This window comes from Crocuta crocuta, unplaced genomic scaffold, assembly GCF_008692635.1.
Source record: "Crocuta crocuta isolate KB4526 unplaced genomic scaffold, BGI_CrCroc_1.0 scaffold30, whole genome shotgun sequence".
Classification (NCBI taxonomy): domain Eukaryota; kingdom Metazoa; phylum Chordata; class Mammalia; order Carnivora; family Hyaenidae; genus Crocuta; species Crocuta crocuta.
In genome coordinates this window covers 6,778,904-6,806,122 of record NW_027528345.1, presented here as the reverse complement: position 1 = coordinate 6,806,122, position 27,219 = coordinate 6,778,904, and the positions used below count along the sequence as shown (strand labels likewise).

The following is a 27,219-nucleotide window of genomic DNA, read 5'->3' as shown; positions in this document are numbered from 1 at the left end:
TGTAAAACAATCTAAATTCACTTTGGCTATCGAAAAGAGATTACTCACCTGCGACCACATTCTGAATATTTACCAATATTTTTTAATATTAAGGCAGCTGTTAGTCGGATGTGTTTAGTTATTGGTCCCTCTTTTTCATCCTTAAAAAGAAAGGAAAAGAAAAGAATAAAGATCTAAATCATACGTGCTCACACCTTTACACATAAGGCTTTCAAGGTCTGCTTACTGTAAAATCTCGAAAGACAAGGTTTCTTGATCCTCTCCTAAGGGCCATAAGGGCAGCACTGGGATGATTCACAATGGCCTTTTGTGTTCTAGGCGTTGAGCTGGTGCCCCCTACAGCAGGCTGCCTGCATTGAGGAGAGAGAGACTGTCAACATGATGTGAAGGACTGACAAGGATGACCAACCTGGCAGCCCCTCGGCGGTTACTTTGAAACCGGATACAGGATAAACACAAGCTCCCATGGCCCAGTGTTATCATTTACTTTGTGTCAGCACAGGCAAAGGGGCTCTCAGTATCAGGGTGAGGTTTCCAGTCTTTTATTTTCCAACCTATCAATTTTAAAGCAAACAACAGATGTTCTAGTGCAGTCCATCTTTAAAGTTACTGTGCCGGTAAACATGCGATCAAAATCAATACAACACAGTATCAAAGCTATGGAGTTCACACTTTGAAATGTAGTTTGAAGATTTTAACAAAAAAGAAAATAGTCTACAGTTTGAGTTGCAAGTTATTTTTACTAAACACTACCCATTATTTGATCATTTCAGTCAATCCTTTCAGCATATTTCTACTGTCCTTTATGAAAGATACAGAATGGAGGGACTGCAGAGATAGGTTTTATATAAAAGATTCAAACTATGCCAGATTTCCTCGGCCAAGCAGAAAAACTGCATCGCTATCTGTTGCATTCTTGTGAGGCGATGGTGGAAAGAACAATGGCTCACACATGAGGAAACCCTGTCTATTTCTGACACTGTGAGTACATGTGTGACTCTGAAAAATCTCAGTTTGCCCCTCTGTGCTTCAGGTTTCACATATGTAGTGTGGGACTATTTCTGGCACTTTTTTTTTTTTTAAAAGATTGTTTGTTTGTTAGTTTGTTTGTTTATTTATTTTTGAGAGAGAGAGACGGAGAGAGACCAAGAGAGAGCAGGGGAGGGGCAGAGGGAGACAATCCCAAGCAGGCTCTGCACTCTCAGTACAGAACCTGACAATGGGGCTCAAACCCACCAACTGTGTGATCATGACCTGAGCTGAAATCAAGAGTCAGATGCTTAAACCAACTGAGCCACCCAGGTGCCCCCTGGCACTTTTAAATATAAGTAAACTAATTCTGAATATTAAGTAAGTTCACGTAAAAGCCATCTTAAAAGTGTGAGCCACACATATCCATATCTATGTCTACAGATAATATCTATATATGGATACAACTGTTACTGGATTTTAAGTATAAGTGACAGATATTTTTGATTGATTGTAACTGATATATTAAATATTGCTTCCTCCAAATTTAAACAAAATCAAACATATTCTAACATATTCTTATATACTAATATACACAAATTAATTACAGTGAGAATTACAGAAAAACATATTTGGCAGAAAAATTACTTTCCCTTGCCTTTAGGATAAAACCCAAACTCATGATTACGGCTTGTGAGACTCTCGGCTTATTACTCCTCATTCTCATTCTTTGAGTCTCAATGGATGCACTTCGATCAGAAAGCCTTCCTTGGTTTCCTACATTGATTTATTGATGTAGGTGGGCTCTCAGTGTCTTGAGCATGTCCTCATTTTAGATATAAGAACACTTCTATCTTTCACTGGGTTTCTAGATACTGAATGGCAGAACATACCTTGGTCACATATACCTCATATATCATACCTTAGTGCCTAGCACATAGTAGGTGCTCACCAAGTAGTGATGGGATGAATAAAAGTATGTAAGTAGCTTCTGCATTTCTATACTTCTAGTTCTTCTAGAATTTCAGTTCTGTGAAGTTATAGACTAGATCTTGTTCTTAAGAATTCTGTATGTCTGGCACAATGCCCAGGACATAGCAGCATCTCAATAAATGGTGAAAAACTAATTTATCTTGACATTTTAAAAAATGTTTATTCATTTATTTTTAAGAAAGACAGAGAAAGAATGTGAGTGAGGGAGGGGAAGACAGGAGAGACAGAATCCCAAGCAGGCTCAGCACTGTCAGAGCCTGAAGTGGGGCTCAGTCTCATGAACTGCGAGATCGTGACCTGAGCTGAAATCAAGAGTCAGTCGAACGCTTAACCGACTGAGCCAGCCCCTTATCTTCACATTTTTGAAAGTGAAACGTTATTTAGGTTACCAAATCTATAACTAAAGGCCTCAGTTAGAAACAGAATAGGAGATAAGTACTATATAAATTTAATGAGGATCTCACAGGAATTTATAACCAACTAGAACTTCTCTGCCATGTATTAAAGTATGTGTTCATGAAAAACAGGTAAAGGAATAACCAGATAGTAAGTGTGGTTTGTATACTCTTCCATACAATCTTCACATGACACCCTGGTCTTTCCTGAGAGAAGGTGTTAAGAAGAAATCTCTTCACCATTATCGAATACACATTCAACTATTTTCTTAAAGGACAAAGAACCACACATGTATTTCCAGTTTACAAAGGATGTCTCAAATATCATCTGTCATTACTTCTAATGAGTTGTCTACAAATTATAATCAAAACATTACAACTACCAAGTAGAAACAGAGCATATGGTCTAGCCAATACGAAAAGTGATGCTTAGAGAATTTAAGCGACTGGGACAGAGCTGGATCAACTAGAACCTAGGATTCTGGTCTACCAATGCAGGAGACTGTCTTTCATTGTTACTATGCTTTGCCTAGTTTTTCTGATTTTTCCTTTTGCATGTACAACAGGAAGTAAACTAATGGTCCTTACTTGGTAGAAGACTTTTGACTTCCTGCTTGTCCTGGTTCATCTTGTTTTAATCCTGCAAGCAGGGCATCTTTTGAACAGTGCTTATCCTTTTTGAGAAAGAGGAAGTAAAAGAATATGCATCAAGATCTTTAATACAACCAGAGGATTACTGACCAAATAGTTTTAGGAAGAAAGTATACCTGTAAGTGGGTAATAAAAGAAAACCTCTGTCGCTGAAAAGGCTCACAACCTTCCCAAAGACATTGCCCTGGATATACATCTTTTCCTCCATGTTCAGTTGCCGCGTGGTAGAAAACCTGCGAGGGAGTCTGAAACCATCTACAAAAAATAAAATTGGTAGAAATTTTCTGACGTTTGGATACATATTCTTTAAATCAGAAAACTTACTCTCCTAGTACAAAAGCCCCAGATTGATATACAGAAATACCAAACAAAATAGTACAGGCAAATCTCACATTCAGTTCATTTCAAAGAATATTTTTAAATGATTTTGAAAATTTTGCTGTTCATATTTCTGAATCAAATCATTCAACTGTACTGAAGACTTTTGGTAATTTGTTTTAAGTTTAATAGGCTTAATTTGCAATTCCCTACCTGCAATCAAAGTCAGCTAAGAATCACCTTTAAGCATTTATTAGATTTCATGTTACATATAATAAACTCCAGCATATTAGATCTAACAATGTAAATGCTACAAATTTTGGTAAGTCTGGGTTTTTAACTGAATTCACATTTTGTTTGTCCATCTCTCATTTCTCCAACATTATACTCACTGACATACCTGGGGGCTTAACAGTACAAATGTCTGAGTGGGTAAGTGGCCGAGGACACATACCTGAGGAAATCATATACTATTTCCCCTTATTAATTAGAATACATGGCAATGAAAGAGAATACTGGAATCCAGAAAGCAAAGAATACATAAAAGCCTTCTACTACTAATTAGCAACTCAAATATCTGCATAATCAATATCTTTAAAGTTTCTGGCAGAGCTCTCTCAAGACTTGATTTTTTATGCATGTCATAAAAGTGTGTCTATATTTAAACTAGTTTTTAATGTGCAGTATATATGTATATCATTTCCTTCTGGAGATGACAGACATTTTAAAACAAATTTGAATCAAAAGTAATTAAATACTGAATTGTAAAAGACAATGTCAAAAATCATTATATCACTCATATTCATTTATATAATTATGTCCCAAAAGTTTATTGTGAAGCTGTAATGGCTTAGAAAAATTAATATTGTCAAAATGTCCATACTATCCAAAGCAATCTACAAATTCAATGTAATCCTATCAAAATTCCAATGACATTTTCTGCAGAAATAGAACAATCTTAAAATTTATATGGAAACACAAAAGATTCAGAATAGCTAAAGAATCTTGAGAAAGAACAACAAGCCTGGAGGCATCACACTCCTTGATTTAAAACTGTATTATAAAGCTACAGTAATGAAAACAATATGGTACTGGCATAAAAACAGACACAAGATTAATGGAACAGAATAAAGAGCCTAGAAATAAACCTATACATGTATGGCTGATTAATTTACGACAAAGGAGTCAAGAATATACAATGGGGAAAGGACTGTCTCTTCAATAAATGGTTTTTCGGAAAACTGGACAGCCACAGGGAAAAGAATGAAACTGAACCACTATCTTACACCATACACAGAAATTAACTCAAAATGGATCAAAGACTTGAATGTAAGACTTGAAACTATAAAACACCTAGGAGAAAACATAGGTGGTAAGCTCTGTGGTGTCAGTCTGTGCAATCATTTTTTGGATTTGATATTGAAAGCAAAGGCAACAAAAGCAAAACTTAGTAAGTGGGACTACATCAGACTAAAAGCTTCTGCAGTCAAATGCTCTACCACTGAGCTATACCCCCGCACAAACTAAAAGCTTCTGAACAACAAAGGAAATGGAAGAAAAGTATTTGCAAATCATATATCTAATAGGGGATTAATATCCAAAATATATGAAGAACTTCTGCAACTCAACAGCGAAAAATAAACAACCCAATTAAAAACTGGTATAGGATCTTGGGGCACCTGGGTGGCTCAGCTGGCTTAATGTCTGACTCTTGATTTCAGCTCAGGTCATGATCCCAGGGTCATGGATTGAGCCCTATGTCGGACTCTGTACTGAGCTTGGAGCCTGCTTAAGATAGATTCATTCATTCATTCATTCATTCTCTCTCCNTTAAAAAATAAACCTGGAAGAGAATCTGAATAAATATTTTTCCAGAGAAGATACATGGATGGCCAACAGGTACAGGAAAATTGATGCTCAACACCACTAATTGTTATGGAAATGCAAATCAAAACCACAATAAGATTTCACCTCAAAGGCCTGTCAGAATGTCTAGTATAAGAAAAAGAAGACAAAACATTGACAAGTGTTGGTGAAGGTGCAGAGAAAAGGGAATGTTCATGCACTGTTGGCAGGAGTGCAAATGGTACAGCCATATGGAAAACAGTATGAAGGTTCCTCAAAAAATTAAAAATATAACGACCATATGATCCAGCAATCCTACTTCTGGGTATTTATCTGAAGAAAATGAAAACACTAATTAGAAAATATATACACATCCCTATATTCACTGCAGTATTATTTATAAAAGCCAAAATATGGAAGCAACCTAAGTGTTCACTGATAGATGAATGGATAAAGAAAGCTGTGGTGTACATATAGGCAATGAAATATTACTCAGTGATAAAAAAGAATAAAATCTTGCTGTTTGCGACAACATGGATGGACCTAGAGGGTAACAGATAAAATGAAATAAGTCAGAAAGAGCCAAATACCATATGATCTCACTTATATGTAGAATCTTTAAAAAAATAAACTAAGCTCTGAGACAAGGAGAACAGACTGGTGGGTGTCAGAGGTGGGGGATGATGGGTGGGCAAAATGGGTGACGGGAACAAAAGATACAAGCTTCTAGTTATAAAATTAATCATGGGGCTATAACAAAAAAGAAGAGCTTATTGTGAAACTAAAATTAGTTAAGTACATTTTCACTTTTGGAAATTCTTTTAATTTTTAGTACTCACAATATGACTGGAGATCTAATGATTGTCACAAGGAGGCACTTCTTATTGTTAAGATTTTACCTAAATACTATAAATTATTAATGTAAAGGTAAAGGTGTTTGTGTGAGCATGTGTGCGTGCACAGATGCACACACACAAATCCAAATGTACTATTACTAGTCACTTGTCAAAATGATACCTGTATTGAAACTATTCTGTAGTACAATAATTTACAATACACAAAATTGATGAATTTGCCAGTCACAAGGAAAAGGGATAAAGTTAGTGCCTCTTGAAATCAACTTAAATTACTAACTATATAAAACTGTGTATACATACAGATTTAAGATCACAGGGATATTCAAATGTTCATCACTTTCCCTGCCCAGCATAGAGTCTATTATTTCCCTCTTGTTTACCACCTGTCCCCTCAGCCTCAGTCTATTTTCTATTCATCCAACTGCTCAAGTTGAACAAACCACTCATTGACTGATGACGTTACAAGGTGAAGTTCTAGTATAACTATGAATGGAGCTTGCTGCAGTGATCCTGTAAGAGTAGAAAAGAGTTTAAGGTATTCAAATACATTAGTAAATGGACTATCTGTGGATTTCTAAAGCTTAAATGTAATTTCAAAGTAAATTAGATATTGAGTTTTCAGAATATTATGGATTTTTCTGGAATGGGGTAGTGGAGGAGATAAGGTGGCATGTCACCACCGTTTACTAGTGTGTCTAGAACAATTTCCTTACTACTACTATCTTTCCGTCAATAACCTACCCCTGGCACCCAAAATAAACAACATGTTCATTTAAAGAAGCCAGAAAAATTGAAGAGTATACAAACAAAAATAAAAATCCCCTGTGATTTAATTATCCAAACTGCTAATTTTGGCACATTTCCTTTAAGCTTACCCCCTACTCCGTGTGTGTGTTTTTACGCAAAGCTGGGACTGTTACTTGGAAAATATTTTATACTGCAGCCACATTATGGCTATATGGTGTATTTGTATGAATTCAAAAAATGGCCTTCACTAAGTACTTTATGGTTATCTGACATGTCCAATGGCCTCCCGTCCCCATGAACCCCTGATGTGCACAACCACGTGAAAGCACTGGACAAGCAGCATTTCTGAAACTCAATTTACTTATTGGTAATCTTCCTTTCAGGGTGGTTATGAAGCTTAAATCTGATGATCCATGTAAAGTCATTTGGCAAATATTAGGCCAACAATAAATGAGAGCTATTATCATGATCACTAGAAGTAGTCACAGCAGTCACAGTGATGGCACTAGTGACCTCTTATCTTTTCACCTTGCCCATCTGACTCATCTCCTACCCTGAGGCCTTGTCCACAGCTAATCCAAAACTGCGAAGCCTTGCTCCATAAAGTTCAGTCCACCTCCATGTTAATGCCCAACCAGCAAGAGATTTTCATCACTACTTACAACTCACTTTATTAATTTCTGCTCCTCAAAACATGCCCCACAGAAACTGCTCCAAACTTTTCACCTTTTGTTAAACGCTAAACTTCATCTGATTATTTTAGAGTTTGTCTTCCCCTGCATACTGTGAGTCTGTGAATTTAGGGATACTGCCTTTTGTTATATGTCTGAAAAAAAAGGCTAATTACTGAAAGAATTTAAGTGTATTCGATGAGAGCTGCCTCAATGTCCATCTCTGCATTAAATTTTCTGTCATTGCTCCCACTTCCCCCTTCCCTTGGATCTTGGCCAGAGGTAGCAACTATTTCCAGGGTTAACTCCTTCACCTATATACTGGAATCTGTTATATTCCTTCATAAACTATCTCTTCTTTTGCATCTACCTTTTCCTTTCTACTGAACCCTCTACCTTTTTAAAAAAAAGTTTATTTTTTTATTTTGAGAGAAAGAGAGCGTGCGTGTGCACACGCAAGCGTGCATGTGAGTGGGGGAAGGGGCAGAGAGGGAGAGAGCTTAGTATGGAGCCCCACATGGGAAGATCACAACCTGAGCGATTATCAAGATTCAGACGCTTAACCAACTAGGCCATCCAGGCACCCCATGAACCCTATACTTACGTGTAACAATGTATATGCTATTCCAACTAAAAGAACAGAAACACTTTTCCTTTGACCTCATTACTTTCAAAAAGACAGGAACTCAGCTTAGAATATCTGGCAAAGTAATGCTAAATTTAATTAATATTTAATACATTTATTACTGTAACTATATCTTTTTCAAAGATATATATTACTTTCAATTACATCATCAATACAACATATAATGGCTAGTTCCCTGCTTTACATAAATAACTGCAGCTTAAGCTCAGGATTAGCTTTTATTCCTTCATTTAAATCCCCTTCACCAAATTCCTTTTTCTTTTAGCTGTTTGTTTCAAATGAACAAATTATTTGCACAAGGCCAGTAGGTGCAAGTTTCCTGATTCCAGCCACCCTAAGCAGCTGCTTCAGGCTATAACACTTCCAGTCAGGCTCTGTGCTGGCAGCTCAGAGTCTGGAGCCTGATTCAGATTCTCTCTCTCTCTCTCTCAAAAATAAATAAAACATTACAAAAAAAAAAAAAAGGCTAGAAGACTTTCCACCTGAAAATGAAGCCAACAACTGTTTCTTTATTGGTGTTATTTACACAATGATTATTACTATCATGTTTACTACCATTAATCAATTTCTCAGGCATCATAAATACATAAATAAATGAAATAAATAAAGCATACATTTTCTACTACTTTAAAGATTTTGTTATTTAAACTACAATCTTTTCAGGTTATACATATTAATTATACATAACATGATATTTTAATAATTTACCATAATTAAAATAATTCAGAAATAAACATCTGTGGCTAAAGAGCTAACATTGTTTCCTTTGTTTTTAAAATATAAATAAAAGGGCTGAAAATAGCACCTTCAGATAGTTTCATTTAAAGTTTTCTTAGTTGCTCAAGTTCTTGGAAGGCTGTTTTTCTTTAATGACCAAAAAGGATTCCATGTACCCTTTTAATAGCCCTCCTGCTGCAAAAATATTTAATTTCACTTCAAACATATGGGATATATATTTTTAATAGGAAAATTCTAGTTTAAAAAATGTGCATTTAAATGTTAATAAATGCACATAAATAATAGTACTATACCTCAAAACATATACACTGCAGTTTTTTAAAAAGTTATATGATTAACTATAGAACAATTAACTTTTACTTCAACCTTTGGCATCTGTTATATACACAGATGATACTCTCTGGCCAAAAAAATACCAAAGGTATGCATTATTTTATATTCAAATGAGATTTGGTAACAAGCTGCTAAAATTTGGGGCAGAAAGCCCAAACCAACAATGATGCTTGGGAGACTTACCCAATTTTATTATATATCCAATTGTAAAAGTTCAAAATGGAAAAAGAAAGAAAAAAAGACAACTAACTTCATTATTAAAAGAATTTAACTCATTGCCTTAATGTAGGACTAAAAATTACAAGTGCAAACTAGACAGTCCCAAATCAGCAAAGGTATTCTCGGAAAATTTCTAAATGCTGCGGTCGCTACAGCACCCTCCATCTCTGCCATGGCCAGTCCAGATTCAAGGCCACAGATGGGAACAACTGACTTACTGGCCTCGCTGCCAAAGGTAATGGAGGAGAAAGCAAGTATGTGGCCTTTTACTTTTCTTTTTTTGGGGGTTTTTTTTTTTTTTTTTTGGCTTTTGTAGTGAGAGATAGGTCCTGCCTTCTAGTAGGACTTAAATTATGGGAAACGTATTTTTTTAATTTTTATTTATTTTTCTTTCATAGTTTATTGTCAAGTTGGTTTCCATATAACACCCAGTGCTCATCCCAACAACTGCCCTCCTCCATGCCCATCTCCCTATGGGAAACATTTCAAACATAGCAAGAGAGTTCAGAGAGAAGATAACCAAAAGCAATTGTCTTTGTCCCTATCTCTTTTCCTTCTAATAATTAATAATATCGATAATATTACAACATAAATAATATTAGCAGTGTTAATAATAAATAACAGAGGAAAGGATTTGTTTTTGCTCTTTGATCCTCTAGCACCAGCTCCTACTAACCTACTGGTCTGTGAAGCAGTCATATATTTTACTCTCAGGGACCTTGTTTAAATAAAGTCCTTTACTAAAAATTCAAATCGCATGGGAAAACAGTATGGAAGTGGATATGCACAATTTAGGCATTTCAACAAAGACATTATATTTAATCAATCAAACATAAGGTTGGAGGTAAATACAAAATAAAAATGAATGATGACGTGTGTATTTATGTGTTTTTAATGAGACAAATAAAGCACATAAATGAATTTGAAACGGAGTATTCACCTGGACTCCTTGAAAGATACAGCAGTTTATCACCTCACACTGTTCTTGACAAAGCTACCCAGCATAAAGTACCTCCCTACTGAACTTCTGTTTGCTCATTACTTACTCTGTATTAGCTATATTCAAAAACATCATCTTACCTGATTTTTTTTTAAACTTTTTGTTAAATTTTTTTAAAATTTATTTTTGAGAGAGAGAGACAGACAGTGTAAGCAGGGGAGGGTCAGAGAGAGAGGGAGACACAGAAACCGAAACAGGCTCCAGGCTCTGAGCTGTCAGCACAGAGCCTGATGTGGGGCTTGAACCCACAAACTGCGAGATCATGACCTGAGCTGAAGTCGGATGCTTAACTGACTGAGTCACCCAGGCGCCCCTCATCTTATCTGATTTCTATGATGGCTCTTTGATAAAGATAAAAGTATCGCCACTTTACTGTAGAGATAGTAAGAAAATCAGTAGTTGCATGAGGCAGGGGTCGGGAGGGGAGGCAGTAAAGAGAGATGGGCAGATTAAACACAGAGCATTTTCAGGGTGGTGAAACTATTCTGTATAATACTGTGATGATGAATATGTGACATTATGCATTGTCAAAATCCACACACCTGTATAGCACAAAGAGTGAATACTAATGTAAAAACTATGGATTTTAGCTAATAATAATGTACAAATATTAGTCATCAATCATGACATATACAAGATGTTACTACTAGGGGAAACTGTAGGGAAGAGGGAATACATGGGGACTCTGCATGATCTGCTTAACTTTTCTATAAACTGAAAACTGCAGTTTATTATCAGCTAAAATCCATAGTTTACATTATGATTCAGTCTTTGTGCCATACAGTTGTGTGGATTTTGACAATGCATAATGTCACATATTCATCACTACAGTACTATACAGAATAGTTCCACCATCTTGACATAAAGCCACATTCACACTTCACTTTATACATGAAACTAAATTACAGATGGATCAAAAAGTTAAAAAATTAAAGTGCTAGAAGGGAACAAAATATGGATTATGCGATCTAAGAGCTGAGAAGATACATCTAAGCATGAAATAAAAACCGTTAGTCTTTCTGGGGCGCCTGGGTGGCTCAGTCAGTTGAGTGTCTGACTTCAGCTCAGCTCATGATCTCATGGTTCGGGAGCTCGAGCCCCGCGCTGGGCTCTGTGCTGACAGCCAGCTCAGAGCCTGGAGCCCATTTCAGATTCTGTGTCTCCCCATTACTCTGACCCTCCCCTGCTCACACTGTCTATCTCTCAGAAATAAAAACATTAAAAAATTTTTTTAAGTCAAAAACAATAAAAACCATTAGTCTTTCTAGTCTACTAAAAAGTCTAGAACAATGAAAGCAATGGATACTTCCTGGAGCCTAGACTAAATACCATTTCCCATGAAAAAACACAGGACCTCTTTGGAGAAATCTGATTCCATGTGGTAGGAAATGTATCAGATAAGCATGGAACGTTACATCTAAAAGAAAGTAAGGAAACCAGCAAAGACTTATATTAAGATCACAACCAAAGGAATTGGGAACCAGTTTGAAAAGTCCTTTACTGGCCAAAGATGGGACAATCTGAACATCAAGAAATAGTAAGCATAAAAGGGGTACACAAGTGGCTTAGCTGGTTAAGTATCTGACTCTTGATTTTGGCTCAGGTCACAATCTCATAGTTTGAGATCGAGCCCTGCATGGGGTTCCATGCTAACAGCACAGAGCCTGCTTGGGATTCTGTCTCTGCCCTGCTCACTCTCCGTTCCCTTGTCTCTGTGTGTGTGTGAAAATAAACATAAAAAAAAAAAGAGATAGTAACTGAAATGGACTAAAACACTTCAAATGTTTTTAAATTCATAAGTTCATTTTTAAGAATACTGAAAAAACAAACAAACAAAATCCAAACTTCATGGTACACCTTTTAAGAGTGTAGGTAAATGACACAATATTTTGAAAACTGGTAAATAAGAGATATCATAAGTAACATATTTAGCCTTTTCGCTACTTACTATTCCTCAGAGAAATCAAAGAATTTTTACAACTCTTAATGAAATAATGGATCTAGATAATGATCCTCAATGGTTGTTCATATCACACAAAAAGAGACAACAAGATATTACATATCTCCTGATAAAAGTACAAAATGCTCTTCATAAAACTCAAACCAAAATCTCAAATATCTGGACCTAACTACCAACCACAGGGTCAGAAGTAACAAGTTAGCTAAACAACACCAGTAAAATTCAGACTGTAATTGTTCTTAAAGGACAAATAAATAACTTGTGTTTATCAACAAAAACTTACAAGGAAAAAAATTAACAGAGATGAAGGGGTAACACATAGAATAAAAGATACTTCAAAGACTTCTCAACCAAAAGCAATGTTGCAATGTTAGAATCTTAGTTTCTCATTCAAATTTAAGCAAAAGAAAAGTGGAGAAATGCAAATAGAGACTGGATATTTGAAGAATTCATAATATTGAAGGGATTAGTGTTATTTTTTTGCAGGAGGGTAGATTATGTTTAAAAAGTAGGGTCCTCATTTTTTAAGAGATAAATTCAGATTTAAAAGCAATTATTGAAATGTGGTGTTGAAGAGTGGCTGAAGATTCTACATTACGTAAAGAAAAGAAGAATTAGAAATAGAAATAACCATGTAAAATATGGTTGTACCACAGAACTAAAAACAGGTTAACTGTATACCCAAAGTCATTTTTAATTCCATGAAAGGAAAAGAACACTTGATCAATGATTTCAAATTTATATACGGAGCATTTCACAATAATACATAAGTGAAAGAAAAAATTTTTAATTAAAATCTGATGGAAACAAAGAAGATCTTTGTTAAAATTTTGATCCGTTATAAAAGAAATTAGAATACAGACACTTGGTGGACAATGACAATGACCTGTATTTTCCACTTGGTATTAAAACTAAATCTGAGAGGAGGAGGAGTTAAGAGAGTGGAATAGTAAGTGGACCCTGGGCTGGTCTCTTCCCTGGAACACAGCTAGATAACATCATATCATTTTGAAAACCTAGGAAATTGATCTGAGGATTAAGAAAACAATCTGCATAATCTGAGGGAAGAACCTGGCAGGTACAGAACAAAGAGAGGTGAAATGATGGAGAGAAGATTGTGGTGCCCCAGAAGGGAGGGAGCCCATTTTGCAGAGAGGAGAAAGAGGGGAGAGAGAGCAGCGCACTGGGTTCTTGAGAAAAGCAGTGCCCCTGAACGCACTAGAGAGAAAGCGAGAATAAGCGCAAGAGACTGCACAAGAAAACTGTGTCCCAAAACCACTGACGGGGAAAAAGGAGAGAGTTTCAATACCACCAGCTTTTATGAACAGTGAAGCACACGGCCTGAAGCTTCAGAGGTCGCAGCTGGCAGAGCTCGAAGCGCGGCAGGGCTCCACTGTGGGCAGCACGGTCTGAGGATCCCCTGGGGCACATGAGGAGAAGTTCCCCGGCCTAGGATGCACTTGGTAGAGGCGATAGAACCTCTCCATGGGCAAATGGCACTGCGGGGGCCACAGACCTGCCTTGTTCACTGTTACAGGAAGAAAGACACTGGCTGAGGGCAGCAAAATCTGGCATCAACATTGTGTTGGGCTTTACCTAAACTCTGAGCTGCTGCTGTTACCGCGTGGTCACGTGAATGTTTTCTGGGGCACCTGGAGAGCAGACGTAATGTGGTGAGACACTCCCACAGATCACTGTGGGTCCCCACTGTAAGGGTCTCTGAAGTATGGGGTTTTAAAACACAGAGGTTCCTGAGATAAAACTCAGGAGGGCGGTGCCAACTGGCAGGCATACAGCTCTGACACAGATTGAAGGTGGGGAGCTGAGGGGAGTTGGGGACAATGGAGGAGTGATTGATCACACATCTGTGAAGGCTTGAACTTCCCACTGGAGGAAGTAGAGAGTGGGGTGAAGCCATTTTTACCACTAGCCCACCAGAAACATTGACCTCAGGGAGCTAAACAGCGCCAGCAAGTGGCAAATAGAGCTGATACATGAAGCCCTGCCCTCTGTGCCCTCCAGGCACATTTCTACTAGGCCAAGTTCACCAGAGAATGAGAGCGGCAGCCCCACCCTGTGAAGACCTTGGTGCTAAGATCAGCACAAATCCCTTCCACACTCTTAGTTCTACTGATCACAAACTGCTGCAAAGTTTCAGCATCAGGGCAAACTGGATCTAGCTTCATTTGGATTTTTTGTTTGTTTCTGCCCTTGGATACAGAAACGGTAAAGTTTTTATTTTATTAACAATTCTTAAAATTTTTTTTCATGTTTTATTTTTGAGAGAGAGAGAGAAAGAGAGAATGAGTGGAGGAGCAGAGAGAGAGAGACCGACACAGAATCCAAAGCAGGCTCCAGGCTCTGAGCTGACAGCACACAGCCCAACACCAGGCTTGAACTCATGAACCGTGAGATCATGACCTGAGCTGAAGCTAGACACCTAACCAACTGAGCCTCCCAGGTGTCCCTAAAGTTATTTTATTTTTTTAACTTTTAATTTTTTATTTTTTTCTCTCCTTTTTTCTTTGTTCAAGCTTCCTTTAAACATGCAGACCAAAACACACATAGGATCTACTTCCTTTGATTTTTTAAAAAATTTAATTTTAATTTAATTTTATTATTATTTTTGTTTTCCTCCAAAATGATAAGATGGAGGAATTTACCCCCAAAGAAGGAACAGGAAGAAATAATGGCCAAATCAATACAGATGTAAATAAGATGTTTTAACTACAATTTAAAATAGCCAACTGTAAGGATTCTAGCTGGGCTTGAAAAAAGCATAGAAGACACTAGAAAATCCCATACTGAAGACATAAAAGAGCTAAAAATCTACTTGTGCCAAATTTTAAATTGTTACAACCGAGATGCAAACCTGAATGGATGCCACAAAGGTGAGGATGGACAAGCCAGAGGAACAAATTAGTGATATAAAAGATAAAATTATGGAAAATAATGAAGCTGAAATAAAGAGGGAAATGAAAGTAATAGATCGTAAATGCAGATTTAGGGAACTCAGTGACTTCTTAAAACAGAATAACATTCATAATATAGGAGCCCCAGAAGGTGAAGAGAGAGAAAAAGGGGCAAAAGGTTTATTCAAACAAATTATTCAAACAAATTTCCTTAATCTGGGGAAGGACACAGACATCAAAATCCAAGAAGCAAAGAGAACTCCCATTAAATTCACCAAAAGCCAGCCATCACGAAGGCATATCACAATCAAATTCACAAAATACACAAACAAGGAAAGAAATCTGAGAGCAGCAAGAAAAAAAAAAAAGTCCTTAAACCTACAAGGGATGACAGATCAGATTTGCCGCAGACCTATCCACAGAAACTTGGCAGGCCAGAAAGGAGTGGCAGGATATATTCAATGTGCTGAATGAGAAAAATATGCAGCTAAGAATACTCTATCCAGCAAGGTTGTCATTCAGAATAGAAGGAGAGATAAAGACTTTCTCAGACAAAAGCTAAAGGAGTTCGTGACCACAAAAACAACACTACAAGAAATATTAAGGGGGACTGTGAGTTGGAGGGGGTGGGGAAGACCAAAAACAACAAAGCCTAGAAATGACAAGGGAACATCACCAGAAACACCAACTCTACAGGTAACACAATAGCACTAAATTCTTGTCTTTCAGTAATCACTCTGAATATAAATGGACGAAATACTCCAATCAAAAAACAGGGTATCAGAATGGATAAAAAAACAAGATCCATCTATATGCTGTTTGCAGGAGACTCATTCTAGACCTAAAGATATGTGCAGACTAAAAGTTAAGGTAATGGAGAACCATCTATCATGGTAATGGATGCCAAAAGAAAGCCAGAGTAGTCTTACTTCTATCAGACAAACTAGATTTTATTTATTTATTTAAAAAAATTTTAATGCTTATTTTTGCGAGAGAGCGACAGACTGTGAGTGGGAGAGTAACACAGAGAAAGGGAGACACAGAATCCAAAGCAGGTTCCAGGTTCTGAGCCTAATGTGGGGCTCGAATCCACAAACCGAGAGATCATGACCTGAGCCAAAGTCAGACGCTTAACCAACTGAGCCACCCAGGTGCCCAGGGCCAAACTAGATTTTAAAACAAAGACTATAACAAAAGATGAAGAGGGGGATTCTTTCATAATTAAGGAGTCTAACCATCAAGAAGATCTAACAACTGTATATATTTATGCCCCCAACATGAAGCACCCAAATATATAAATAACAAACATAAAGAAACCCACTGACAGTTATACAGTAATAGCAGGGTGTAAGTGTAACACCCCACTTACAGCAATGGATAGATCTAAGCAGGAAATCAAAAAGGAAACAATGGCTTTGAATGACACAGTAGATGGGATGGAATTAACAGATATATTCATATATTCATCTGTGTACATTCTTCTCAAGTGCACATGGAACATCCTCCAAAACAGATCACATACTGGGTCACCAATAAGGCCTCAACAAGTACAAAAAAACTGAGATAATACCATACATAGTTTCAGACTACAATGCTATGAGAGTTGAAGTCAACCTCAAGAAAACATTTGGAAAGACCACGAATACTTGGAGGTTAAAGAACATCTTACTAAAGAATGAATGGGTTAACCAGGAAATTAAAGAGGAAATAAAAAAATAAATGGTAACAAACGAAAATGAAAATATGATAGTCCAAAACTTTTGGGATATAGCAGAGGCAGTCCCAAGAGGGAAGTATATTACAATACAGGCCTACCACAAGAAGCAAGAAAGGTCTCAAATACACACCCTAACCTTACACCTAAAGGAGCTAGAAAAGCAAATAAAGCCTAAAGCCAGCAGAAGAGGGGCATAATGAAGACTAATGCAGAAATAAACCATACAGAAAGGAAAAAACACCAGTAAAACTGATCAATGAAACTAAGAGCTGGTTCTTGAAAGAATAAAATTGGCAAGCCCCAAGCCAGACTTATCAAAAAGAAAACACAAAGTACCCAAATAAATAAAATCACAAAATGAAGGGGAGAGATCACAATCACCACGAAAGAAATACAAATATTTATAAGAGAATACTATGAAAAATTTATGTCAACAAACTAGGCAACCTGGAAGAAATGGATAAATCCCTAGAATAACACATAAACTACCAAAAGTGAAACAGGAAGAAACAAAATTTGAACAGACCAATAACCAACAAAGAAATTGAAACAGTAATCAAAAATCTCCCAAAAAATCAAAAATCCAGGGCCAGATGACTTCATAGAGGTATTCTACCAGACACTTAAAGAAGAGTTAAAATCTATTCTTCTCAAATTGTTCCAAAAAATAGAAACAGGAAGGAAGACTTCAAAACTCATTCTATTAGACAAGCACAACCTTGATTCCAGAACCAGACAAAGACCCCAGTAAAAAGGAAAATTATAGGCCAATATCCCTGATGAACATAGATGCAAAATCCCACTAAGATACTAGCAAACTGAATCCAACAGTACATTAAAAGAATTATTCACCATAATCAAGTGGGATTTATTCCTGGGCTGCAGGGCTGGTGCAATATCCACAAATCTATCAATGTGATAAACCACGTTAAATAAAGGAGAAGAACCATATGATTCTCTCAATAGACACAGAAAAACCATTTGACAAAATACAGCATCCATTCTTGATTAAAAACGCTCAACAAAGCAGGGGTAGCAGGAACATACTTCAACTTCATAAAACCCATGTATGAAAGACCCACAGCTAATATCATCCTCAATGGGGAAAAACAGAACTTTTCCCCTAAGGTCAGGACCACGACAGGGATGTCCATTCTTACCACTGTTGTGCAACACAGTACTGGAAGTCCTAGTTTCAGCAATCAGACAACAGAAAGAAATGAAAGGCATCCATACTGGCAAGGAAGAAGTCAAACTTTCACTATTTGCATGATATTCTATGTAGAAATAGAATCTATTTCTACTCTACGTAGAAAATCCAAAAGACTCCGCCAAAAAACTACTACAACCAATAAATAAATTCAGCAAAGTCACAGGATATCAAATCAATGTACAGAAATCTGTTGCATTTCTATACCCCAATAATAACGTGGCCAAAAGACAAATCAAGGAATCGATCCCCATTTATAACTGCACCTAAAACCATAAGATACACAGGAATAAATTTAACTAAAGAGGTAAAAGATCTGTATTCTGAAAACTACAGAACACTTATGAAAGGAGCTGGGTAAGAAACAAAATGTAAAAACAGTCCATGATCATGGACTGGAAGAACAAATATTGTTAAAATGCCAATGCCCCCCAAAACAATCCACATACTCAATACAACCCCTATGAAAATAACACCAGCATTTCTCAAAAGAGCTAGAACAAACAATTCTAAAATTTGTATGGAACCAGAAAAGACCCCAAATAGCCAAAGCAATCTTGAGAAAGAAAGGCAAAACTGGAGGCATCACGGTTTCTGGATTTCAAGTTATATTATAAAGCTGTAGTCATTAAGACAGTATGGTACGGACACACACACACACACACACACACAAACACAGAAACATAGATCAATGGAGCAGAATAGAAAATCCAGAAATGGACTAACAACTATATGATATGGTCAAATAATCTTTGACAAAGCAGAAAAGAATATCCAATGGAAAAAAGACAGTCTCTTCAACAACTGGTTTTGGGAAAATTGGACAGTAACATGAAGAAGGATAAAATTGGACCACTTTCTTACACTATATACAAAAATAAATTCGAAATGGATGAAAGATCTAAATGTGAGACAGGAAACCATCAAAATCCTACAGGGGTACATAGGCAGCAATTTCTTTGATCTCGGCCATAGCAACTTCTTACTGAGCACGTCACCAGGAGCAAAGGAAACAAAAGCAAAAATGAACTACTGGGACTTATTTAAAATAAAAAGCTCTATACATCAAAGGAAATAATCAATGAAACTAAAAGGCAGACTGTGGAATGGGAAAAGATATTTGCAAATGACATACTGGATAAAGGGTTAGTATCCAAAATCTACAAGAAACTTATCACACTCAACACTCAAAAAACAAATAATCCAGTGAAGAAATGGGCAGAAGATATGAATAGACACTTTTTCAGAGAAGACATCCAGATAGCTAACAGACACATGAAAAGATATGCAACATCACTCATCATCAGGAAGATACAAATCAAAACCACAATGAGATACAACCTCACACCTGTCAGAATGGCTAAAATAAAGAACACAAAAAACAACAGGTGCAGAGAAAGGGGAACCTTCTTGCACTGTGGGCGGGAATGCAAACTGGTGCAGCTACTCTGTAGAACAGCATGGAGGTTCCTCAAAAAAAAAATAAACATAGGAGCACTTCGGTGGCTCAGCTGGTTAGGTGTCCAACTTTGGCTCAGGTCATGATCTCATGGTTTGTGAGTTCAAGCCCTGAATCAGGCTCTCTGCTGTCAGCACAGAGCCCACTTTGGATCCTCTGTCCTTCCTCTGCTCTGCTACCTCCCCCCCCCCCCCAAAAAAAAACAGAACAAAAACAAAAAACCTAAAAAAGTTAAAAAAAAAAAAAAAGAGCTACTGGACAATCCAGCAATTGAACTACTAGGTATTTACCCAAAGGTTACAAAAATACAGATTCAAAGGGACACATGCACCTCAATGTTTACAGCAGTATTATCAACAATAGTCAAACTATGCAGAGAGCTCCAATATCTATTGACTGATGAATGGCTAAAGATGTGGTATATACATACAACAAAATATTACTCAGCCATCAAAAAGAATGAAATCTTGCTATATGCAATGATGTGGGTGGAACTAGAATGTATTACACAAAGTGGAAGAAGACAAATCCCATATGATTTCACTCATATGTGGATTTTAAGAAACAAAACAGATGAATATATGGCAAGGGGGAAAAAGAAGAGGAGAGACAGAAAGAAACCACAAGAGACTCTTAACAACAGAGAATAAAATGAGGGTTGATAGAGGGATGTGGGTGGGAGATAGGCTAGATGGGTGATGGGTACTAAGGAGGGCACTTGTTATGATGAGCCCTGCATGTTGTATGTAAGTGATGAATCACTGAATTCTGCTCCAGAAACCAATATTGCACTGTTTGTTAACTAACTAGAATTTAAATTAAAAAATTGAAAAAAAAAAAAAACCCTAAAGAAAGAAAGGATAAAAAAACCAAAAACACACCCTAAATCTAAATAATAAAAGTCAATATTGTCTTCATGCCCTAATGCTTTTGCTATCCTAAGCTTCTCATAGGTCCCTGGGCATACAAACTCGTTCTATAATTTCCTGCACTTGCTAATTTGACTGAAATTAGTTTTGCATGGCAAACTCCTACACGTTCTACAAGACCCAATTCAAAAGTAATGTCTGTAATGAAACTTTTGTAACTATCCCAGCATTACATTAACTGCCTGCTATGCAGCCAGTAACACCATGAAATCATCTTCTTACAACTCTTTATTTATATCGTAAATTGGTTTTTTAGATGTGCTTCTTTAAATGCTGAGAATAATCGTTTTTATTTCTAGCTCCTAGCACATACACTCTCCTAGAGGGTGCTCAATAAATATTTGCAGAATCAAACTGAATTAGGATTGCAGCATCTAAAAATGGCTTTAAAAAATGACTAGCTCTAAGAAGCGTTATTGAGTCTCTTTAAAAAAAGACTTCCAAAGAGGAGGCACAGATCAAATTTTGTAACATTGATCCTACTAGCAGATGGGAAACTGTGCTATGCATTTAGGTTCATTAACCCTTTCAGCAATTTTTCTTCTTGAAATACTATAAGCGCTTTATCAAAAACAGCTATTCTCAAACTTTTTAGTCAACAAGCAGGATTAGCTGACTACCTACTCTATCAGCTACCATTTGCATGGAAAGACAAAAATAAAATCTAAACAAAGTAAAGAATGCAACTGACAGTGGTAAAGAAAGTTTCAAATTAACTTACAACATAAAACAAGATGGTCAAATTAATCAAAGAAATAATGAGAGATAAACTAAAGAACTGACTTTTAAACAACCTTTTGACAAACAGATTTTACGCTATAATCTAGTACACACGTGCCCCATATTAAATTCAACAATTACATTTACTGACATGATGGAACCTGATATATTTAATTTTCTTTTCATTAGGGGAAAAAAAGCCAGCAAGAACCTACCAGTAGAGACCTGCCAAAATGGTTTCATGAAGCTACTGCTGGGTTGAGATTTCAAGTTTGATAAACACAGTCCAAGGAAATTGTGCATGCTCTTAAATAATCCATAGGCTACAGTGATAGCTACAATCCCATATCAAATATGTATATGAAGTTTACAGCAAAGTACAATGTCCGTAGAATATCATAAAAATTATGAATAGCAAATATAATTTTAAAAATAATGTGGGAATTTCTGTTTTCAGTAGTTAGAAAAAGTGAAATGGAATCTTTAATATCTAAAACATAAAAAGAATATTATGTCTACTAAGACAAGTGCCTAGTCCCTCGCCTCTAAAAAGTGACAGAGCAAAGGGTCTTGGCTAAGCACTGTTAAAAGAACTACTTTATTTTAACTAACATTTTTCTCAAGTATTTCTTCAAGTCGAAGAAAGCCCTGTCTTTAAGGATTTCAGTTCTACTCATTGTTGATCTTAGTTATTAAATTCTGAGATGATATGGTTTTAAAAGTAAATCTCATTGAGTGTCCAACCCAAACTCAAATTTAAGACAAGTCAGTCTTCCTAACAGATTATTACCATTAAGTTGCCACAATAAAGAAATTCTACAGCCACCACCAACTTCAAGTCATGTTAAAAAAACTTCTTTCATAGCCAAATATGAAATCAAACGCTTAGCTGATTTTGTTTTTAAAACTAATATCGAAACACACTCCCCAATAACCTCCCATTAGGCAATGAAGCTCTATGGTTTATATATACTTCTTAGTTTAAGTGCTAATAGATCTCCATAAAACTCCCTCTTAACAGAAAATACTTTTGCTAAAACACTTCACTGGCTTCAAAAGAAAATTTTCATGAAAGTATAGATGACAGAAATTTCAATATAAAAGCATTCCAGAACAAAGAGCATTTATGTGTATCAAATAAAATTGCCATTTACTTTTTACAAGACTGCCACAGACACATGAAGTTGTGTCCAGGTTTCCTCACGGGATCCCCTTGTTGATTAGACGCACTGAACGGAGAAGGCTGAAAAGTGCTGGGCTGGTTCTGCACCTGTGCAGCTGGTGAAGGCGTCAGAGGAGTGTTCTGTGAAAAACATAACCACATGGCTTGTGAGATGACACTGAGAAACACTCACATTTTATAGTACACATTTAAAATGAGGATTATAATGAAAACCGTATGATTACATTGACAGTTATAACTTCTAACATAAAACTTACATTTGTAGTTTTCATGGTTTTTTTTTAAATTCTTTAAAAAGATAACTATGTTTATCAAAATAATTAGGAAATAAGGTTCTTTTATTTCATATGAACCACAAAGGCAAGATCATATTGTTTTTGTTACAGGATATACATTATTTAGAATTAAGAATTTTATATTAAAAAAATTAGGCAGAAACACAATTATAAATTAAGACGAGAAGTCTACTATAAATGCACCCATTTATTTACGTACATTCTTTACAAGAACAAATCAGTTGCAAACTATTATTTTTTTGCACATATTTCCATTTAGATTTTTTAATCAATACAACATAAAGTAAACAACACCTAGCAAAAAGAAAAGAAAATTTCTTTTTAATAGTTTATTGTCAAGTTGTTTTCCATATAACACCTAGTGTTCATCCCCACAAGTGCCCTCCTCCAAGAAAAGAAAATTTCTGATGTTAAAAATGAATTAACCATAAGTAGAATGTTGTAAATACTATTTTATAGTAAGCTCTTAACAACTTTAGTCTTTAAAGTCACTCAGTTATAGTTTTTGATGGACAATACAAGTAAAAGATTCTAATTATAGGCTTAAGTCTTTTAAATATAAGCTGTTTTCTTCTTCTACATCCCATCCCTTTCTCTCTGAAAAATACAAGTAAATAACTATATCTTAAAACAATTTGAGGCAATATGTTTACTTTGAACCTTAACTCAGATTTTATTAATAACATCACAAAGTGAAAAACAATATTGAATTTCTCATATAGAAATGGTAGCACCCCATTTTCAAAGCATTGTTTGAAGGCAATAAATTTAAACTTTGGGAAAATATTAAGTACACTATTCACTTACATGGTGATATTAGAAATAGTTGGGCAAAACTAAGTTAAAAATATCTGAAAATGTCAGACTAAAATCCATAATAATCAGAAAAAAAAGATGAAACACATATAAGGCTACAGCATAAAAATGAAAAAAAGGAAAATGAAATGCTGAAAAAAAAAGTCTCTTAGAAATGTGAAGTTGGGGCACCTGGGTGGCTCAGCTGGTTAAGCATCCAACTCTTTTTTTTTTCTTTTAATGTTTATTTTATGTATTTTGAGAGAGAGAGAGGGAAGAGAGAAAGGATCCCGAGCAGGCTCGGGGCTGTTAGCAGAACCTGATGTGGGGCTTGAACTCATGAACGGGGAGATCATGACCTGAGCTGAAACCAAGAGTCCAAAGCTTAACCAACTGAGCCACCCAGGCACCCCAACATCGACTCTTGATTTCGCTTATGTCATGATCTCACCGTTCGTGGGTTCAAGCCCACGTCCGGCTCTGCACCGACAGCATGTAGCCTGCTTGGGATTCTCTCCCTCCCTCTCTCTCTGCCACTCCCCTGCTCATGCTCTCTTTCTTGCTCTCTCTCAAAATAAATAACTTCAAAAAAAAGAAAGAAAAAGAAAAAGAAATGTGATGTCATGGGGTGCCTGGGTGGCTCAGTTGGTTAAGCATCCAACTCTTGATTTCAGCTTAGGTCATGATCTCATGCACGGTTCACTGGTTTTGAGCCCCAGGCTGGCCTCTGCACTGATAGGGAGGGGTCTGCTTGGGATTCTCTCTCTCTGCCCCTCCCCTGCTCTTGTGCATAGGAGCCTGGGCTCGCTCGCTCTCTCTTTCTGCCTCTCCCCCACTAGCTCTTTCTCTCTCAAAAATAAACAAAGAAACAAACAAACAAAAGGTCCTGGGACACCTGGCTGGCTCAGTTGGTTGAGCAAGTGACTCTTGATCTCAGGTTTGTGAGTTTGAGTCAGTCCCATGTTGGATGTAGATATTATTTGAAAAAAATAAAATCTTGGGGCACCTGTGTGGCTCGGTCAGTTATGTGTCTGATTCTTGATTGTGGCTCAGGTCATGATCTCATGGTTTGTGGGACTGAGCCCTGTGTCGGGCTCCATGCTGCAGAGCCTGCTTGGAACTAACTCTCTCTCTCTCTCCCTTTCTTTCTGCCCTTCCCCCACTTGTGCTCTCTCTCAAAATAAACTTAGGGGAAAAAAAATCTACCTTTGGGATGTAATTAAAGTTGTTTCTATAGTTGGGTCCTACCCTTAAGATTTTACAATATGGTTAGGGAGAAAACATGCATGCATATACATGCATGAAAAATGGGCATCATGGATAGGATGTGGACTTTCTAGGTTAACAGATCAGCACTCAAACTTTAAATTTGCCTTCTGAACTAGTTATGTGACCCTGGGCAATCTCTTTAACCTCTCTGATCCTCAGTTTCCTCATTTATAAACTGTTAAATAATGAAATCCAACTTAAGAAACGGTGGGAAGACTAGAGAAATGATAGATGAAGAACGTAGCTCTAGAGTCTCACTCAATAAATAGCAATAGTTACTATTATTATTATGCTAGAAGTCCCAAGAGAGAAATCCAAAAGGCAAATCGTATTTTGGAGGAAAGATAGGATGAGTCTGTTTTAGAAAGAGTAATAGATCAACAACTACTAAAGTTAATGCTAGAAACATGGATCTGACAATCGTTCATCTGTGAATTCTATTTTTTTTAAATCACTTGTTTAAAAAGTGTCTTATTTCTTTATTTTGAGGAAGAGAGCACAAGCACAAGCTGGGGCAGAGAATGAGAGAGAGAGAGAATCCCAAGCAGGCTCCATATTTGGCACAATGCCAATGCCAGCTGGATCCCATGAACTGTGAGATCATGACCTGAGTTGAAATCAAGAGTGGATGCTTAACTGACTGAGCCACCAAGGCACTCTCACCTGTGAAATAAAAACAAAAGCTTTTTTAATGTTCATTTTTGAGACAGAGAGCATGCATGGACGTGAATGAGTGTGCAGGGGAGGGGCAGAGAGAGGGAGACACAGAATCTGAAGCAGGGTCCAGACTCCGAGCTGTCAGCACAGAGCCTGACGTGGGGCCGGAACCCATGAACCTGAACCATGAGATCATGAAGTCCGACGCTTAACTGACTGAGCCATCCAGGTGCCCCTCACCCGTGAATTCTTAAAGCCATAAAAACTGAAGATGACAAAACAGATGGGGAAAAAAAAAAAAGAGGGTCAGAGACAAAGAAATGGAAAATTAGAATTAGTTTATTTATCAAAATAGTATGAAAATTACTTCCCTGAAATAAAAATATTATATTAAAAATCCAGAAAATTCTAATAAGGGGGAGTAATCAAGAGGGCCAGTTTCAGCCAAATACAAATGTTAAAGAGTAACAAGTTACAAATATCCCAGAATTTTAAGGGTAAATTTGCCAGAGGCATCAAATTTCCTCAGAATTAACCTTCTAGTTCCCTATCCTATTACCATTTAAATTAGGTATCTTGTCATATATTTGAAGATTCAGCTTATTTTTACTTTTATAAGTTCTAACAGATCTTTATCCTGTTTTTTTTTCCATTATGAAACTCTTATTTGTTGTCACACAGAAAATCTAACAAGGAATCACAGGGTATTTTAACTCAAATGTTAATGAGGGATGTGGCAAGGATGACTGCTCTCAAATTAATCTAAGCTGTTAAATGCAATGCATAAAAAATCTGTGGACCCTGATTTGAACAAGTTGCATTAAAAAAAAAACAAAACATTATTTGTTAATGACAACTAGAAAACCAGGGAACACTGACCATGAACTGGGTCTATTTTTGTTAGATGTGATTTGTACTGTAAATATAGAAAAGTACTTTAACAATTAAAGAAATAGACTCTGGATTATTTATTGGCAAAATAAAATAATATTTGATATTTGTTTCAAAGTACTCCAATAGGAGCACCTCAGTGGCTCAGTTGGTTAAGCAACTTCAGTTCAGGTCATGATCTCACAGTTCGTGGGTTCAAGCCCTGCGTTGGGCTCTGTGCTGACAGCTCAGAGCCTACAGACTTTCAGATTCTGTGTCTCCCTCTCTGTCTGCCCCTCTCCCGCTCGACCTCTATCTCTGTCTCTCAAAAATGAATAAACGTTAAAAAAAACATTTAAAGCACTCCAATAAAAAAAATTATGGTGAAGAACAGATGAAACTAAAAAGGTGATTTTTTATATAATAATTTATAATAATAATTTTGAGCTAGGTGATTTATATATGAGTGAAACAAAAAAGAATTAAAATACTTATAGCCTACATCAAATGAANCCACGAACCACGAGATCATGACCTAAGCGAAAGTTGGACGCTTAACCGACTAAGCCACCCAGGCGCCCCTATGCTGCAAATTTTTTAAAGTACCATTTAAATTAACTATCTTTTAAGAATTAGATCTTTTACATGAGAGTGTAAAATAGATTTCTTTTAGGATGCATTAGTTTACTTTTTCTTGCTATTTACCATGAAGAATTGCTAGACCATTAGCCACAACTCTAACTCAAGTGCAAACGTAAAAATAGGCTTCAAAGCCATATTTTTAGAATGATCACTCTTGAGGAATATTCTATATCATCTACTCTATTCAGGAAGAGCTATTTTTTTTATATTGGTTCTTC

General features: G+C 36.5%; 1 protein-coding gene across 1 annotated transcript in view; it reads right to left on the bottom strand.

Moving 5' to 3' along the window:
* LOC144222951 (AT-rich interactive domain-containing protein 2) overlaps positions 1 to 27,219 on the bottom strand; it is a 166,141-nt gene that overhangs the window by 15,298 nt on the left and 123,624 nt on the right. Inside the window, exons 15-19 of the mRNA XM_077753660.1 lie at positions 22,444 to 22,592; positions 3,125 to 3,263; positions 2,946 to 3,031; positions 227 to 350; positions 49 to 140 (exon numbers count right to left, since the gene is read on the bottom strand). Of these exons, the coding sequence (XP_077609786.1) occupies positions 49 to 140; positions 227 to 350; positions 2,946 to 3,031; positions 3,125 to 3,263; positions 22,444 to 22,592 (590 nt within the window). The remainder of the gene's footprint in view (positions 1 to 48; positions 141 to 226; positions 351 to 2,945; positions 3,032 to 3,124; positions 3,264 to 22,443; positions 22,593 to 27,219) is intronic.